General features: G+C 44.2%; 1 protein-coding gene across 1 annotated transcript in view; it reads left to right on the plus strand.

Moving 5' to 3' along the window:
• The first annotated feature begins 2568 nt into the window (after positions 1–2568).
• The window catches only part of NR4A3 (nuclear receptor subfamily 4 group A member 3), a 36846-nt gene continuing 23307 nt past the window's right edge, over positions 2569–16107 (plus strand). The window contains exons 1-4 of the mRNA XM_012769002.2: positions 2569–2666; positions 4949–5910; positions 9573–9702; positions 10160–10332. Coding sequence (XP_012624456.1) covers positions 4951–5910; positions 9573–9702; positions 10160–10332 — 1263 coding nt within the window. The 5' untranslated portion in view covers positions 2569–2666; positions 4949–4950. The remainder of the gene's footprint in view (positions 2667–4948; positions 5911–9572; positions 9703–10159; positions 10333–16107) is intronic.

Below are 16107 nucleotides of genomic sequence, written 5' to 3' on the forward strand. Positions count from 1 at the left end.
CCGCGCCCCGACACGCGTGGGGACGGCGTCCCTCTCCTCCAGACCTTGGCTCGGTGTGGGAAAGGCACGGCTTACTTTTCACTGACAGAACTCGCGCTTTTGGAGAAGTCGCTCCGACTGTTTTACTCCCAGTAGAAATGAAAGTTCTCGGTCGTGAGAGGCGAGCGGTCAGGCGAGCGCAGCCTGCGGAGGTCGGCTTCCGAGGGCGCCTCTCGAGCCTGTTGGAAGCTTTGGGGCAGTCGCGAGGGAGGAAGCACGTGTCGCTTGATTTCCAAGAACGTTCTTGGAGATTGCCTTTTATGTGCGCCTCCAGATTGTCCAGAGGGAAATGCTGCGAGGACTTTAGTAATCAGAAATCTCGGGCTGTTATCCCAGGGCCTTAGAGTGCCGGGAGAGAGGTACAGGGCGCCGTTCAGTCATTCCATCGTCAATCTAATCCTGCATCGCCTTTTCCCACGACGAGGAAATGTTTTTTAGAACCCAGTTAGGGAAAGAAAAAAGCTGCCCAACGCGGCTCCTGGGCACAATGAATGAAGTTACTTTATTCGAGTAATTTCCTTGAACAAGATGCTTGCAATGGTGAATATCAAAGACTCCTCAGGCCACAGCAACCTCCACACCCGCTCCCTCCCCTGCGCCCACCCGCCCCCTTCCTGGGACCGTGCGCTCGCAGAAATTCTCCCCCGCGGTTTGTCTCGTCTTCCTCGGTCTTTCTGAGAACGTCTGTCTTTCCCTTTCTGTCGGTCTCTCCTCCACTCCTCCGGCCCCCACCCAGCCTCCGCCCCCGCTCCCCAGGGCTGGAAACTCCGCGGAGGTCACAATGGTGCGTTTCACGGTTTCCTCCACACACTTCACCACGGGGAGGGGAACACGGGGGTGTTCCTTTCGTCTGCCCACGAGAAAGAAAGGAGCTTTGACAGAGGTAGTTATTTCTTCCTAATTTACAACCCCAAGGCTCTGCGCTCCCCGCCCGGCGGCCGCGAGCAGGAGCGGCGGAACGTGTTTCCAGGCGCGGAGGCTTTGCCTAGGTAACCGGCCCTTTGAAGGGCAGAGAGAGCGGTGGGGCGCTCGGCTGGGCTGTAGGGAAGGCTGCGTGGCTCTCTCCCGCGAACGCTGGGCGCTCGAGGGGAACCCCTTCCTTGGGAAGATGCGGTCCCCGCCCACCTGAGTTCAGAGGCCGCCCCTCGGAGAAAGATTCCGCTTGAAAGGCCTCTGGGGAGGAATGGGAATGAGAGCATCCACTGGAGGGGGGGTGCTGGAGACCCCCACTGAAGATGCGAGGGGACGGGAAGCACATGCCACAACCGTGGGAAGATCCGCTGCGCTACCGCGAGCGCAAGCTTTCCGTCGGAGCAGCTCGGGCTGGAGCTGGGAGTGGCAAGGGAATCCCCCATTTGCTGCCTGTCGAGGGGTTCCTGGACCCGGGGCTCCGTGTCCCTTTCTCTCCTTCTGCAGGCAAGCCCGGGGCACTGGGGCGCCAGGAGACGGCCCCCGCGGCCAGCGCACCCGAGAGGTTTTTGTTTGGTTTGGTTTGAGGTTTTATCGGTCCCGGTTCCCACCCTTCGAGCTGTGCCCACCCTGGGCAAAGGGGGCGCTATAGGCCGGAGTTTGGGGCAGCCAGGTCCTTCTATTTCGCCCGAGGAGCGGCGCTTTCAGCTACAAAGTTTCGCTGGAGCTGTGCGCTGAGACATTCGCCCCGGAGCCGCACTCCGCGCCCTCCGGAATGTGCCCCCTCCGGGGCGCAGAGTGGCTTGAAGCCTGGAAGAGGCCCACCCTCGGGGACACCGCCCGCTGGGTAGAGAGGACCTGCCTCCGCCGGGCCCACCAGCCGCGAATGCAGCCTGCCTGTTCGTCTTGCTTCCAGCGCCGTCCTTTCCACTGTGCCCTTTTGTTTGCTTGACCCCTGGCCCCCGAAACTCGCGGCTAATAGAAGAGAAGCTCCATTAGCATTTAGAATGAAAAGCGCAGACTTTCTTAATTCCTCGGGGCATTCATGCATTCGTTCCGGACCTCGTGCATTTCCTATGCAACATGTAAAATTTGTATTTGAGGGGTGGGGGCGGGCAGAGTTGGAAAATGGCTATTTTCCGCTCGTGCTCGCTCACTGACACTCAGATTCGGGCGAAACTCGTTCCTCAAGTGTTCTCCTTTCTTCGGTTTTCTGAGCTCAGAGTCAGTTGTTGGGGCAGAAAGATCAATTTCGGGGAGACGACAGGCTGCGCGCTTTTTAGCCTCGGTTCGGGTGCCACAAAACCGCGCTGAGTGCGGACAACCTTCCCTCGGCTTCTCCAAGGCCGTGAGATGCTTCTTGCCCAGGAGGACTCTGATACCCTTAAGCATCCTTACCCTTAGTTCTTTGTAATTAACGTAGCATTTCTAGAGGCTTCCCACGAACGCCCCCCCCCCCAACACAGACACACACACACAACCCAGGCTTCAGTAACCCAGCCTGGTCCTGCTGTGACCTCTGTCCTCTCTCCCCGTGCCTGCAGAGCCCACTGCGGAAGAGCGCAGCCCGGCAAGCCCGGGCCCTGAGCCTGGACCCTCAGCGGAGCCGGGCAGCGCTGCCGCCGCTTCGCCTCGCCGGACACCCCCGCCTCCTACACTCTCAGCCTCCGCTGGAGAGACCCCCAGCCCCACCATTCAGCGCGCAAGATACCCTCCAGGTAGGAATGAAGGCACCATTTCTTCTTCCCCCCGGGTGGGAGAAGTGGGTAGGGGAACCACACACCCAACGGTTAGCCTGGTGGACTTCCCAGTGCCAGGACAGTGACTGCTGGCCACGAATTTCACAGCACAGGTGGCTTCCTCACACGAAGCTCCTCTGTATACCACACCCTGTTGCTACTGAGGGGAGCAGCCAAATTAAATTAAGCACTACACTTCTCAAAATTATTTTTCCTAAGAAAAATGCAAATACACCAATAGATTTATACATTTTAATGTCTTTTGCTGTCCTTTTATATCCAGTGTATGCATTTAAGAGTTATGGAATCACTTAGAGCAACACTGAGCATTTTTGTTAGTATGAAACCAAAATCATTTGGGTGCAGAAGTTTGGATGATTGAACCTCAGAGGCAAAGAGAAAAGCATTTGAGCTGAAAACCAAGGAGTTAATTTGAGTTTGGCAAAAGTGGATTGCAGGTTTGGTTTGTTACCACCTCTTTAAGAATTTGCTAAAGGAATAATAGGTGCTGGACCTGAGTAGGCACCAGAGATAACATAATAGAATAATAGAATACAGCCCCAGCAAGCTTGTCTTCTAGTTAGAAACCTCAGAATGACACAAAGAAGAGCAATAGGTAGGGATTGGCAGGGAACAATGACAGAAAAGACTAAGGGAGAAATCCTAGAGGTGCTGAAGGGAGGAGAATAGATGAGAGATCAGGCAGTGTTCTTTCTTTTAAATGATTGTTATTCATTTCATCCCAACCACTGGACAGCAAGATAAGTAAACCTTTAACTTCGAACTATTGAGTATGTTTTTAAGGCCCACTTGGGGAAATAAAAAGGTTTGAACTGGCCTCTCCTCCTCACTGCTTCTTCTAACAGGCCCTCATCACTTTTTTTCAAGTCAAGATTTCATCCCATACATGCATGACTCAATCAGATTTGGAAATGTGGGTAAGAGAAAGATGTCAAAGGAAATGTGAAATACTCCCATCTCTATTAGTCACACCTTTTACACCATAGAATCCAAATAGGCGTTAAACACCTGCTTTTCCTTTGGCTCAGAAAAACCAACCACCAGAAACTGTCCATTTTATCCTTATGTTAAGGGTATAGGGTAAAGGGTAGCCATAAAGAAAGGAAAATAATTAGATAAATCATCCACTACATTTAATATCCACTGCATTTAATAAAATCCACTACATTTAATAATCCCCAGGGCCTTCTCACCCAGTTCAACCTCTTTGAACAGTTGTAAGCACCCTGGATACCAGTCACTTTGGGAGCTCAACATAGCTAAACTGGGAGAGAAACTAAGTCTATTCAGAAACTTCTTTCTCCTTTTCCAGGGGTACTAATTCTTCTGTCATAAGCAAATACCTAGACTAACTTACCTATTATGATAGATGTAAACTGTTGTCATAAAACAGCCACTGATATATTTCATTAGTCAGCATTGGAAATATATATTACTATATATACATATGTATGTATGTATTATAGCAAAGAGCAGGTTTGGTGGGTGTTTTGTTGCAGCTGCTGATCTTTTTCTTTGCAGATGGTGTAAACTCCCCCGAGTCCATTTCCTGGACCTACATCCCCATCTCACCACCTAGCTGGCTGAAGTCATCAACAGGGGTCCACTTTGTGCAGGCTGCTGGCCCTGTTTGGAGGAGTGGGGAGGGGGTGGAAGACAGAGCCCACAACATGTGTGGGCAGCCTCAGTTGGCACTCATAAAATGTTAGAATGTCACTGTCTCCCTTAGCCAGTAAGTCTCTCATAGGATGCCTTTTTTGACTAACTCATAGGTCTACAAATCAATGTGTGTGGCTTAGGAGACCAATGGCCTCTTTCCCTCCAGAATAAACCAAACTGGCTTTCTCTTTGTCCTCCCAGATTGTGGCTGAGGAGGCCACTCCAATTAGTTTATAGGACTCAAAGCCACTTTTTAAAAACATCTCTGACCTTATGATAAAGGACATCAGGTTTCCCAGATCTGGTGTGGGACAGGGAAGGTGAGAAGATGGGTACAGAGGTCCCCAGAAGGCCAGAGTTTTGCCATCCTGTGGCCCCTTTTTGTCTGTCAGGGATTGAGCTTTCTTCCTGGGGAGGAAGAAACTCTGTGTGGGGGACTCTGTGTCTATCTATCAAAAGGAAGAAAGGATGTCATTTCCTCTCTGTTTCCCAGATTAGGGAGCAACGAATCCAATGCTGTCTGTTAGCTAGGAAACTAGTGTTGACTTGCTTCTGAGAGATCCTTTTCCCTGTCCCTGCAGATATGCCCTGCGTGCAAGCCCAATATAGCCCTTCGCCTCCAGGTTCCAGTTATGCAGCGCAGACATACGGCTCGGAATACACCACGGAGATCATGAACCCCCCAGACTACACCAAGTTGACCATGGACCTCGGCAGCACCGAGATCACGGCCACAGCCACCACGTCTCTGCCCAGCTTCAGTACCTTCATGGAGGGCTACTCGAGCAGCTACGAACTCAAGCCCTCCTGTCTGTACCAAATGCAGCCGTCCGGGCCGCGGCCCTTGATCAAGATGGAGGAGGGGCGCGCGCACGGCTACCACCATCACCACCACCACCACCACCACCACCACCATCACCAGCAGCAGCAGCAGGCATCCATCCCTACCCCCTCTGGCCCGGAAGACGAGGTGCTGCCCAGCACCTCCATGTACTTCAAGCAGTCCCCGCCGTCCACCCCCACCACGCCAGGCTTCCCCCCGCAGGCGGGGGCGCTGTGGGACGACGCGCTGCCCTCGGCGCCCGGCTGCATCGCGCCCGGCCCGCTGCTGGACCCGCCGATGAAGGCGGTGCCCACAGTGGCCGGCACGCGCTTCCCGGTCTTCCACTTCAAGCCCTCGCCGCCGCACCCGCCCGCGCCTAGCCCCGCCGGCGGCCACCACCTGGGCTACGACCCGACGGCCGCCGCAGCGCTCAGCCTGCCGCTGGGAGCCGCCGCCGCCGCGGGCAGCCAGGCTGCTGCGCTTGAGGGCCACCCATACGGGCTGCCGCTGGCCAAGAGGGCGGCTGCTCTGGCCTTCCCGCCCCTCGGCCTCACGGCCTCGCCTACCGCGTCCAGCCTGCTGGGCGAGAGCCCCAGCTTGCCGTCGCCGCCCAACAGGAGCTCATCGTCTGGCGAGGGCACGTGCGCCGTGTGCGGGGACAACGCCGCCTGCCAACACTATGGTGTGCGCACCTGCGAGGGCTGCAAGGGCTTCTTCAAGGTGAGCGCACACGCCCGCCTCCTCCTGGTGCCCCTCTCCCCTCCCCAGCCAGCCCCCTCGCTGAAGGGAGGTTCTGAGGGGGGGGGGCGATCCTTGTCCTTCCTGGTTTGAGAGGCGTAATCGTTACACTCTGCGTTTCTGTACCCTCTCCTAGCAACCTCACACCCATAATCACCAGGGCTTTTCACTTGGGGTTCATGTACAGGAGGCCACCCCAGATGGACTTGAGGGGTCTGGGAACCTCCTGACCTGTCATTGCCTTGTGAGCATTTTTCTGGAGAGCTCTCAGCAGATTCTCAAAAGGATCTCTAACTTCAAAAATGCAAGCATTTTTTGCATTCCTTGTCTGTCCAGCCAGGGTGTCTGAATGGATAGGGTCTGCATGTCAGGTCCTGGACATTTGTGTCTCATTTAACCTTTACAATAAGAGATGGAACTCTAGAATCAGACCTGAGATTGAATTCTGGCCAGTCAGTGTCTTAAAGGTAGATATTATTTATTCTTGTTTGTAGATGAGGACATTGAGGCTTGGAGAGGTTTTTCAGTTGCCCCAGGACACACACGCGTAGAGTGAGATGGAGGCAAGGTGCCAGCTCCTGTTTGTGTGACCCTAAATTGCACACCCTTCTCATAACTCTGCAGCATTAGAATAAACAGGGGCAACTGACTTGCAGCCTAGGTCAGTTACCTCCATAGAAGATAGAAGTTGGGGTCTTACCAATCCACTCTATCCTCTAGAAACACTTCCCTATCTCTGTACCACACACAGTGCCAGGTGTAGACATCATTTTTTTCTCTCATAGGTATAAAGGAGAATTTTACAGTGGGAAGGCCATCAGTCTCCCCCATATTTTACCCATGAGGAAGCTGAAGCCTAGACAAGTGAGGTCTTGTGCAGGCTTGTGAAGTCTTGTGTAAGCAGTGATTTAGCTGCACAGGGGATGTTGCCAGCTGGTTTCTCCTGACCCCTGAGTTCAGTGTTCTTTCTACCATTTGGGGAGGAGGGAAGGGGAAAGGCCTTGCTCTCTTGCTGCTCCTCCTTTTGCTCTTGACTCCCGGACTTCTCCAGACACTTACTGCTGTACCATCCCCGTTCCCCATGCCCTTGGCCATTATTTCCGGCATTTGCAAAACTACACAAGTCACTCCTTATCCTCCAGTGCTGGGCAGAGTAGAGGTTTGGGGAGGCCAGTAGGATGTCCCTGAGAACATGCTGGAATTGGAGTAAGAAGACTGCAACAGGAGACCTTGATCTGTCACCTACCCATTGTATGATATTGGGCATAACAATTCTTTCTAGGCCTCAATTTCACTATCAATGAATATAAGGGCAGTGTATTAAATGAGATAAAAACATATATTAAAGGGCCATAAAACAATACTTTGTTATTAAATGAAACTACAGAGTACTTGTAAAAAGGTACATATTGTGGATTGGTCTACATAGCAACAAGCAACAGTTATTTTTGATCTACCGACAGTAATTGTGTCATTAATTGAAATCTACAGATAAATGAGAAAATGCTTATAGAAAGACTTTGCAATATGTTAAGTGGCCTACAGGTATGCAGGGTTATGATGTTTTAAATGCAGAATCTTAGCCCTTTTTTTTAGCCATTTAGTTTAGCCTTTTTTTTTTCTCTGTCTTTACTCAAGCTTTACCAGGGCTACTTTCAAGTAACTGCATTCTTTTAGCAGATTTTATTTTTATAGTATTTCAGTGGAAATGCTGAAGGGCAGTGAAACTGGCAGCAGAAAGAGGAAAAAGAAAGAAAAACAATTAAGAGAATTATGAATAATCCACAAATATAGTCAACCCTAAATAATTGAGAGTTGACCAGAATACTAGAGTGGTAATGCATTCTGAGTCTAGAAATGTCAATTAAGTGTTCCCCAACAGCTTCCCTTTTCTGCAGCAATCCCTTGAAAACAAATCTATACTTGAAAGGGTGGGGGCAGGATGGGGGAGAACCACCCCACAGATCTGTTAATTAAGGGAGCCAGAGCAGGTTTTACCCAGTGGCTTTCTACCATTAAATTGAATTCTTTAAAATTGTGACATGAAGTGCAGTTAATGATGGGAATTCGGTGATTGAACCATAACGATCTCTCCCTGTCCTTAAACTGTGCAGGCACACACGCATGTGAGGACGGCTTCAGGTTATTGGGAAAATGTATACCTGAAACAAAATGCCACCAGCACTCAAATTGGCATATAGCCTTGAGGATGATGGCAAGAAATAGAGTGTTAGAAATTACTGCATGTTCAATGAAAGAGAGCTTTATTCAGGAAACACACATTTCCTATCCTTACAGACTACTAAGAATTTAAATGCTGGAAACTCAGAAGTATGTTTGTGTTTTAGAATTTTGCATTTTAACTAAAATATACTAAAGCAGAGGAAATGTGTCTTAGACTTGAGGTAGGCTGGCTTTGTTATATTAAGTTTTATGTAAGCAATTTAGAAGCTGTCACCTAAAATGAAATTAAAACATGAAGATAGGGTAAAACTGAAACATGGAGGTTAAGGATGACTGAAAGTAAAGAAAAGGTTCAAAGTAAATCTAGACTTTTGGATACAAAATAGATCAAACAGCCCAAGTTACCTGGATTTTTTTTTTTTAATGCAGTCCAGGCTTCCCAAATAAATATCAACTTTGTGCTCTATGTTGAGTTGTATAGATCCAGGTAATTTCTGAACAGATTTACCCTAAGTGATAAAATAGATCCATTTTCACAAATGTTTTCAATTAAAAAAAAAAAACAAGCATTCTTTTAAATTTGGAACATAAAATATGTTTACTCTCTCCATGTGTCATTTCAAAATTATATGGATTCTGAAAAATATGTTATTTTTATATCCATGCCCAAGTTTTATATATCTTTTATAGTATGGTTATTTTTGTGTCTACATCAATAGTCATTTATGAAATTACCTATTAATGGGAAATTTCACTGAAAATATATAGCTTTCGTATTTCTTTCTGTCATTCTTTTTTGTACTTTGGGGTTTTTTTTTTCTTTCTTTCTTTCTTGGATGTGATAGTGATTTTTAGGGTCCAATTTTATGGTGTGGCTGTCAAAAATATTCTTTAAAGATAAACTACAGAGGCTGATTAACTGAATTTCTTTTTTGCATTAAAACATCATTTCCTATATATTTTAACTAGACAAATCCTGATTTTGCTTTTTACAATTTCATCTGTATTGGGTAACAAAGCTAGTTACTGTGATATTTGACTTACAATAGTGATAGCAAACAAAGTACATCCCAGATAATTTTGATTTTATTTTAATAAGGTCAGCAATAATCAAGGGAGTAGAACAAGTAGAAAATTGTTCCCAAAGGAATATTAAAAGTGGAGATAATCTAATTCTCCAAGGTATGATATGTTGACCTGGTAATTTCAGATATGATTTTATCATTCAGAGTTGGGTGTCTCCTGAGACTTGCTTCAGAACAATCCGAGATGATTTTCATTGTCAGCAGCTAACACTAATAAAATTGTTTTTCCTGCAGGCTAGCGTGTTAGGAAATTAAATTTATCGAATTATACGAATTGCACTGTCGCTTTTCACATTGTAATTAAAATACATCTTGTCAGGTTCTACCTCTTTCCAGAAACTATTAGTTGACTATCTCTGTATTGTGTTTTCTCAGAGAACGGTGCAGAAAAATGCAAAATATGTTTGCCTGGCAAATAAAAACTGCCCAGTAGACAAGAGACGTCGAAACCGTTGTCAGTACTGTCGATTTCAGAAGTGTCTCAGTGTCGGAATGGTTAAAGAAGGTATGAATATAATGCTTTTTACCTGGTTTGTTTATATGTGTTCTCAGAAATCACTGGAAAAAAAATTAATATTTAGGTTGAGATAGTGAATTTTCCCAGTTCCTCTTTCCTTCAACGTTTTATTTTTATGGCATATGTTTACATTTAAAACTGAGGACTATTTATTCTAATTTCTCAAAATTAATAGAGAGCTTGTATACATACATCTTTGTTCTACTGAAGAAAGAGACTTTTAGGGCTAATTCATTACCAAATGTAAGTATGGGGTTGCTTTTATGTTGCTTATTTCAACTCTCATTAAATCATTGTGTGAATATTATTCCAAACTATTGTCACTTTTACATGGGGTCTCAGTAATGATTGCTCAACTGTAATGTGTTTTGATTCCTTTGTGTTATTTATGGCTATTCATAACATAAACTTTGAAGATTGTTTTCTTTCTCTCTTTCGGCATCAGTTGTCCGTACAGACAGTCTGAAAGGGAGGAGAGGTCGCCTACCTTCCAAACCAAAGAGCCCATTACAACAGGAACCTTCTCAGCCCTCTCCACCTTCTCCTCCAATTTGTATGATGAATGCCCTTGTACGAGCTTTAACAGACTCAACACCCAGAGATCTTGATTATTCCAGAGTAAGTTTTATGATTTCCTGCTTCCAAACGAATGATCAGTGTCTCTATTCATGATACTAGTAATAAGAGTTGATAGAATGACTTTGTGCCTGGCACTGTGCTAGATAGTTTTCATGCCTTTTCTTTATTTCTCACTTCATTTAACAATTCAGTGTGCATCCATTGCTCCAAATAATTTTTGCCTTATTGAATCTCTAAATGCCTTAACAAATGACACTGACAGTGCTGCACCTGTCATACCCATTGTTGCAGGAATCCTGGTGGTTGTGCCAATGAAAATCTGCACAGGTGAACTACAATTTGTAGATTTCTCCCATCATCTAGACAAAATGACTACTGTCTTTTTCTTACTGTGATCAAACCATCTGGGTGAACCTCAAGTTATCCTTAAGTGGTTTATGCAAAGCACTGGCATTGATTGATCTGCTGCTTATTCAGAGGGATTATACCATTATGGAGAGGAGTGAGCTCTGGCCCTGACATCGGGAGATGTCAGGAGGACTGGGATAGGAAGGCCACCTCTGTTGCTTCCTGCCTGTGTCGCCTGGCTCCTGCTCTTGGCTTTCTCATTCCTACAGTGGAGATGATTACAATATTTAACCAGAGGGTGTTTTGAACATCAGTCACACAAGAATGATGGTTGTGAAAATGTTTTGAAAACCATAAATGATTATTGGTGTTGTTAAGTCAACCAAAACATATCAATATTTTTATTTCAGATGGGACATAGTAAAATCTCGTCAATTTGAACTCAGAAAAGTCCTCCAAAATTTGGATAACACAGAGAAGATCCATGAAAAAGGATTTTCTGAGCAAGTGTATAAACAATTCTGCAAGGCAGTTTTTTAAAGGACTTAGTAAAGCAAACTTCTAGGAAAATAGGGTCTCACTGAAGAGGGAAGGGATGGGAAAAGGATCACAATTATCGAGTAATTTCTACATGCTAGACACTGTGGTATATTGTCTCATTTAATCCTTTAAACCACCACAAACTTTAGGGATCTTAACTCAAACACAAGTAAACTTAGACACACAGATTGCACACAGGTGAAGAGATACCAGTCCAGGGGTCCCGAGTTGGTCGATCTGACTTGGCAGCTACTACCTTCCCAGGTCTAATCAGCATTTCAAGCTTCTGGTTGAATAGCTGGCAAAGTGTGAGTGTGTCTCTGCCACGTGCCCTCCTTTAGTTTGCAGTGTTGACAGAAATGATTGGCGTACCTGCTGTGATCCTCTCTCCCTCATCCCCAGCCTCATTATAGGCTGTGAAGCCTCCTCTTTGCACCTGATCACAAGACATCAAATGAGAAGCATGGTAGATCCTTAGCACCAAAGGTTGAGGACTCTTATTCTGATTACAAGTAGCATCTCTTGACTAAAGTCAAGTCTCAAATAATAGTATAATAGAATAATGCAGTGGTTAAGGGCTTAGGCTTTGTAATCATGCAGGCATAGATGAAAATCCCAACACCATCATTTACTACCAGGGTGACCTTAAGTAACTGATTAAACCTTTTAATGCCTCAGTTTCCTCATCTGTGTTATGGGGTAATAATAATATCTACTTCCTGGAGTTGTTTGTGAAGATTAAATATGATGATACTTGTCAAAGCATTAGCACAGTGCCGACCAAACTTTCTTACTGTGCCATTTGTTGAGTGTACTAATGAGTATGAACACTACACATGTCAAGTACCTGCAGCAACACCATTAAGATAAGTATTATGATCTCTATTTCGTAAATGAGGATTGAAACTCAGAGAGGCTAAAGGGCTGATTTGCCCAAGGTCACATAGTTAAATATGCATCAGGGATAGAATTAGGAGCCAAGTGCATTGGACTCAAAATCTGTGCTCCTAAATACCAACCTTCACTGCCTCTCTGGTTTCAATGAGAGAGGGTGCTAGAAAAGTATTCAGGAATGAAGATTTCTCCCTGAAGCACCCCTGGCCTCTCCTTATGTGATTTATCTGAATTAATGAAGCTTGTAGGCATTGCCTAGACTAAGGCTTGACCACACAATCTGACATGGTTCCAGGGCATTTGAAAGCACTATTGATGGCCAGTTCAGAGAATTTTAGGCCCCAAAAGTGATTTTTTTGGCCCCGAATTATCCAATTATCAGTCTACACAGCCTAATTAGTCATTCAATGGCAAACCCTCCCCAGCACTTTGAGTTGTCCCAGCTGGGAACTGTCTCCACACTGAAAAATCAATCCAGTGTGTTTGCTTGCCTCTGCACCATCCAGTCTGTTAGTCTAGAGTCCTCGTCCTCATCAACAAACATTTATCCAATTTAATTGTTAGCTTTGTCCAAAATAGCAGATTGACCATGCCAGAGTCTGGGTCACATTGATACTACCTTTGGGGCCTGGCTCAATTTTGCAAAGCATATTTATTTTAATTGCATTGTTTTGGAATCAGGTTGAACCTCATAGCTTGGATTCTCCTGCTTTTAGATAGCTTTACAAAATTATCAAAAATTGGACCCAAATCAACTAAATTAAAAGACTTTAAAAAAAATACAGTGAGTTTTCATCAAAAACTTGGATGAAGGCATAGGAGCATGCTGATCACATTTGCAGATGACAGAAAGCTGGGAGGGATCGCTAATATGATGGATGTCAGTATCAACATTCAGAATGATCTCGACAGGTTGGAACAGGAAGGGCTGAAACCATCACGAAGAAAGTTAACAAAAATAAATGTGAAGCTTAGCGTTTAGAATTTTAAAAAATGGGAGAGCCTTGGCTTGTCAGTGGTTCATGTTAAGAAAATCTCAGGAGTTTGTTCCACACACACTCGATATGAACCAACAAAGTATGTATGTAGTGGAAGAAAGGGATGCGGAATTACCCTAGGCTGCAGTAGTAGAAGCATGGGACCAGGACCAAGTAGGTGATGGTCCCATGGACTCTGTCCTGTCAGACCACACTTCAAGGATTGAGTCCACTTCCAAGCTGGGATTTAAGAGGGATATGGATACACTGTTTCTGGAAAGTTATAAGGGATGGTTGTGGGAAATAGAAATATGTAGACAAGAAGGAAGAAGATTTGGTAGGATTAGATCACTCTTTTGCCCTGGGGCAAAAGAATTATTACAACCAAGGACAGATCTGGGGGAGGAGGGGTGCTTCTTCCAGCTCACTCTGATGACAAGTCTTGGCCACACTACCTGTTGTGGAAGTATGAGTCCATCAGCACAAGAAGTAATTAAGGAGATCACGTAACAGGATTCCTCACAAGGGGAAAGGTTGTTTTGGATGACAGTTAAGTCCCTTCCAACTCTAAGATTTTATGATTCTGAGACCTTACTGTCCCTAAATGCAAGTGCTTATATACATATAAGAATATATGTTGTTAAGTAACTTGCCAGTTAACAAGATTGAACTTGCTTTGTTCTCTATCAAACATTAGCATAAAAAATGAATGAAACAAAATGAATGTATTGAATGTCTACTTTAAGCCAGGTACCATCACATATATTCTTGTTTTGTTTTGTTGATACACCATAGTTGTACATATTTTTGGGGGCACATATGATATTTTGATACATGTATACAATGTGTAATGTGTAATGACTAAATCAGGGTAATTGAGATATCTATCACCTCAAACATTTATTTTTCTTTGTGTTGGGAATATCACAATTCTGGTTATTTTTAAATATACAATAAATGGTTGTTAATTATACTTTCCCTACTATACTATCAAATACTAGAACCATCAAAAATTAGAAATTCTAACTGTATTTTTGTACCCGTTAACCAACTTCTCTTCACTCTCCCCTCCCCTCTTTCCTTCCCAGCCTCTGGCAACCACTAATCTACTCTCTGTCTTCATGAGATCCACTTTTGTGGCTTTCAAATGCTAGTGTGAATATACAATATTTGTCTTTCTCTGCCTGGCTGATTTCATTTAACATAATGACCGTGCATGTTGCTGCAAATGACAGGATTTCATTTCTTTTTTATGGCTGAATAATATTCCATTGTGTATATACCACATTTTCTTTATGCATCCATCCATTGATGGATACGTAGGTGGAGACCATATCTGGGCTATTGTGAATAGTGCTGCAATAAGCATGGGAGTACAAATATCACTTTGATATACTGATTTCATTTCTTTTGTGTATATACCCAGGCATGGGATTGCTGGGTCATATGGTAGTTTTAGCTGTAGATTTTTGAGACATCCCTATAATGGCTGTACTACTTTACATTCCCACCTGCAGTGTACGAGGGTTCCCCTTTCTCTGCACCTTTGCCAGCATTTGTTTGGTGGGTTTTTTTTTTTTTTTTGTCTTTTTGATAATAGCCATTGTAATTGAATTGAGATGATATCTCGTTGTGATTTGGATTTTCATTTCCCTGATTATTAGTAATGTTGTGCATTTTAAAATATACCTGTTGACCATTTGTATGTCTTCTTTAGAGAAATGTCTGTTTAGGTCTTTTGCCCATTTTTAACATGGGTTATTTGGGTTTTTGCTATTGAGTTGAGTTCCTTATATATTACTCCCTTGTTGGATGGATAGTTTGCAAATATTTTCTTCCATTCTGTAGGTTGTCTGTTCACTGTGTTTCCTTTGCAGAGTATTACATATATTCTTACATAATTTCACTTAAGTCTCCAGCTTTGTATGGTATAATTTATGGTTTGAATAATTTTTTAAGACAGTCTTTTGTTAAAATTCTATTTTCAAAATACTTTCCTCCTTAAAGTTTTATATTTACAAATTCGTAGAACTGAAGGTGACCTTGGGATCATCTAATCCCAACCCCCATATTTTAAATTAAGGTTTAAAGGGGTTAACTGGCTTGCCTAAGGTCAGTGGCAGAGCTAGAACAAGATCCAAATCTCATCACTCAAGGTAATATATTTCTATTTCATCATATTGCCACTTTTATTTAATGGCAATTTACTAGATTTTTTTTCTTTTTTATATATTTTATTTCTCTCTTTTTTCTTATTTAAAGTATGTGTTTTGCTAGATAGATTTTTTTTTAAATAGAAGCTTTATTAGATTTTTTAAAGTTACAATATTAGTAATATTCATTGGCTTTCTAAAAGGCAAACCAATTAGAAGTGGCTAAAATGAAAAACGAACGTCCTCTTCATATATACCTGCCTGATGCCCCTCCTTAGCACTAACTGACGTTAACATTTAGTGTGAATCCATATTTCTTACATTCTAAGTAAGAATTTGCCCTGTCAGGTTTTGAGTCAGAGAGTTGACTTGACCCATACAATTTATTAAAGAAGCCCGATTCCCCAGTAAGGTCAATAGAGAAAGGAGAAAATGTGTTGCCAGCCCGGTATGTTTTAATCTTCATATATCAGCATATGTGCCTTTAGGGTAGTAAGTGAGCAGTTTTCTCCTTGATTGTGAGAAGTGGAGGCGGAGGGGTTCTGCTCCAAGTCACAGAGGGAATGAATGTTTTAGAGGCCAGAAAGAGAGCTCCTGAGCTCTGTGAGGCGTTCCTGGCTCTGGGACCTTCACTTCTCCTTTGGGCCAAACTTCTCTCCCTCAAAAGTGAGCTCAGATCAGTGTACATCAGTGCAGTCAAAACATGTCATGTTTGATTTGTCTCTCCTCAAAATGTTGCTATTCTCTGCCCTACAGTTGCTTTTAATTTAGCAATACAAGTATATATAGATACTGGGCTTGGCTTTGGAACCTGCAGAATCACTAATGAGAAAATATACCTAATGTCCTCATTAGTTGGTCATTTCGAGTATTTTTTGGCACACTAGAAGGTGTTGTGGTCA

This window comes from Microcebus murinus, chromosome 12 (genome assembly GCF_040939455.1).
Source record: "Microcebus murinus isolate Inina chromosome 12, M.murinus_Inina_mat1.0, whole genome shotgun sequence".
Classification (NCBI taxonomy): Eukaryota; Metazoa; Chordata; class Mammalia; order Primates; family Cheirogaleidae; genus Microcebus; species Microcebus murinus.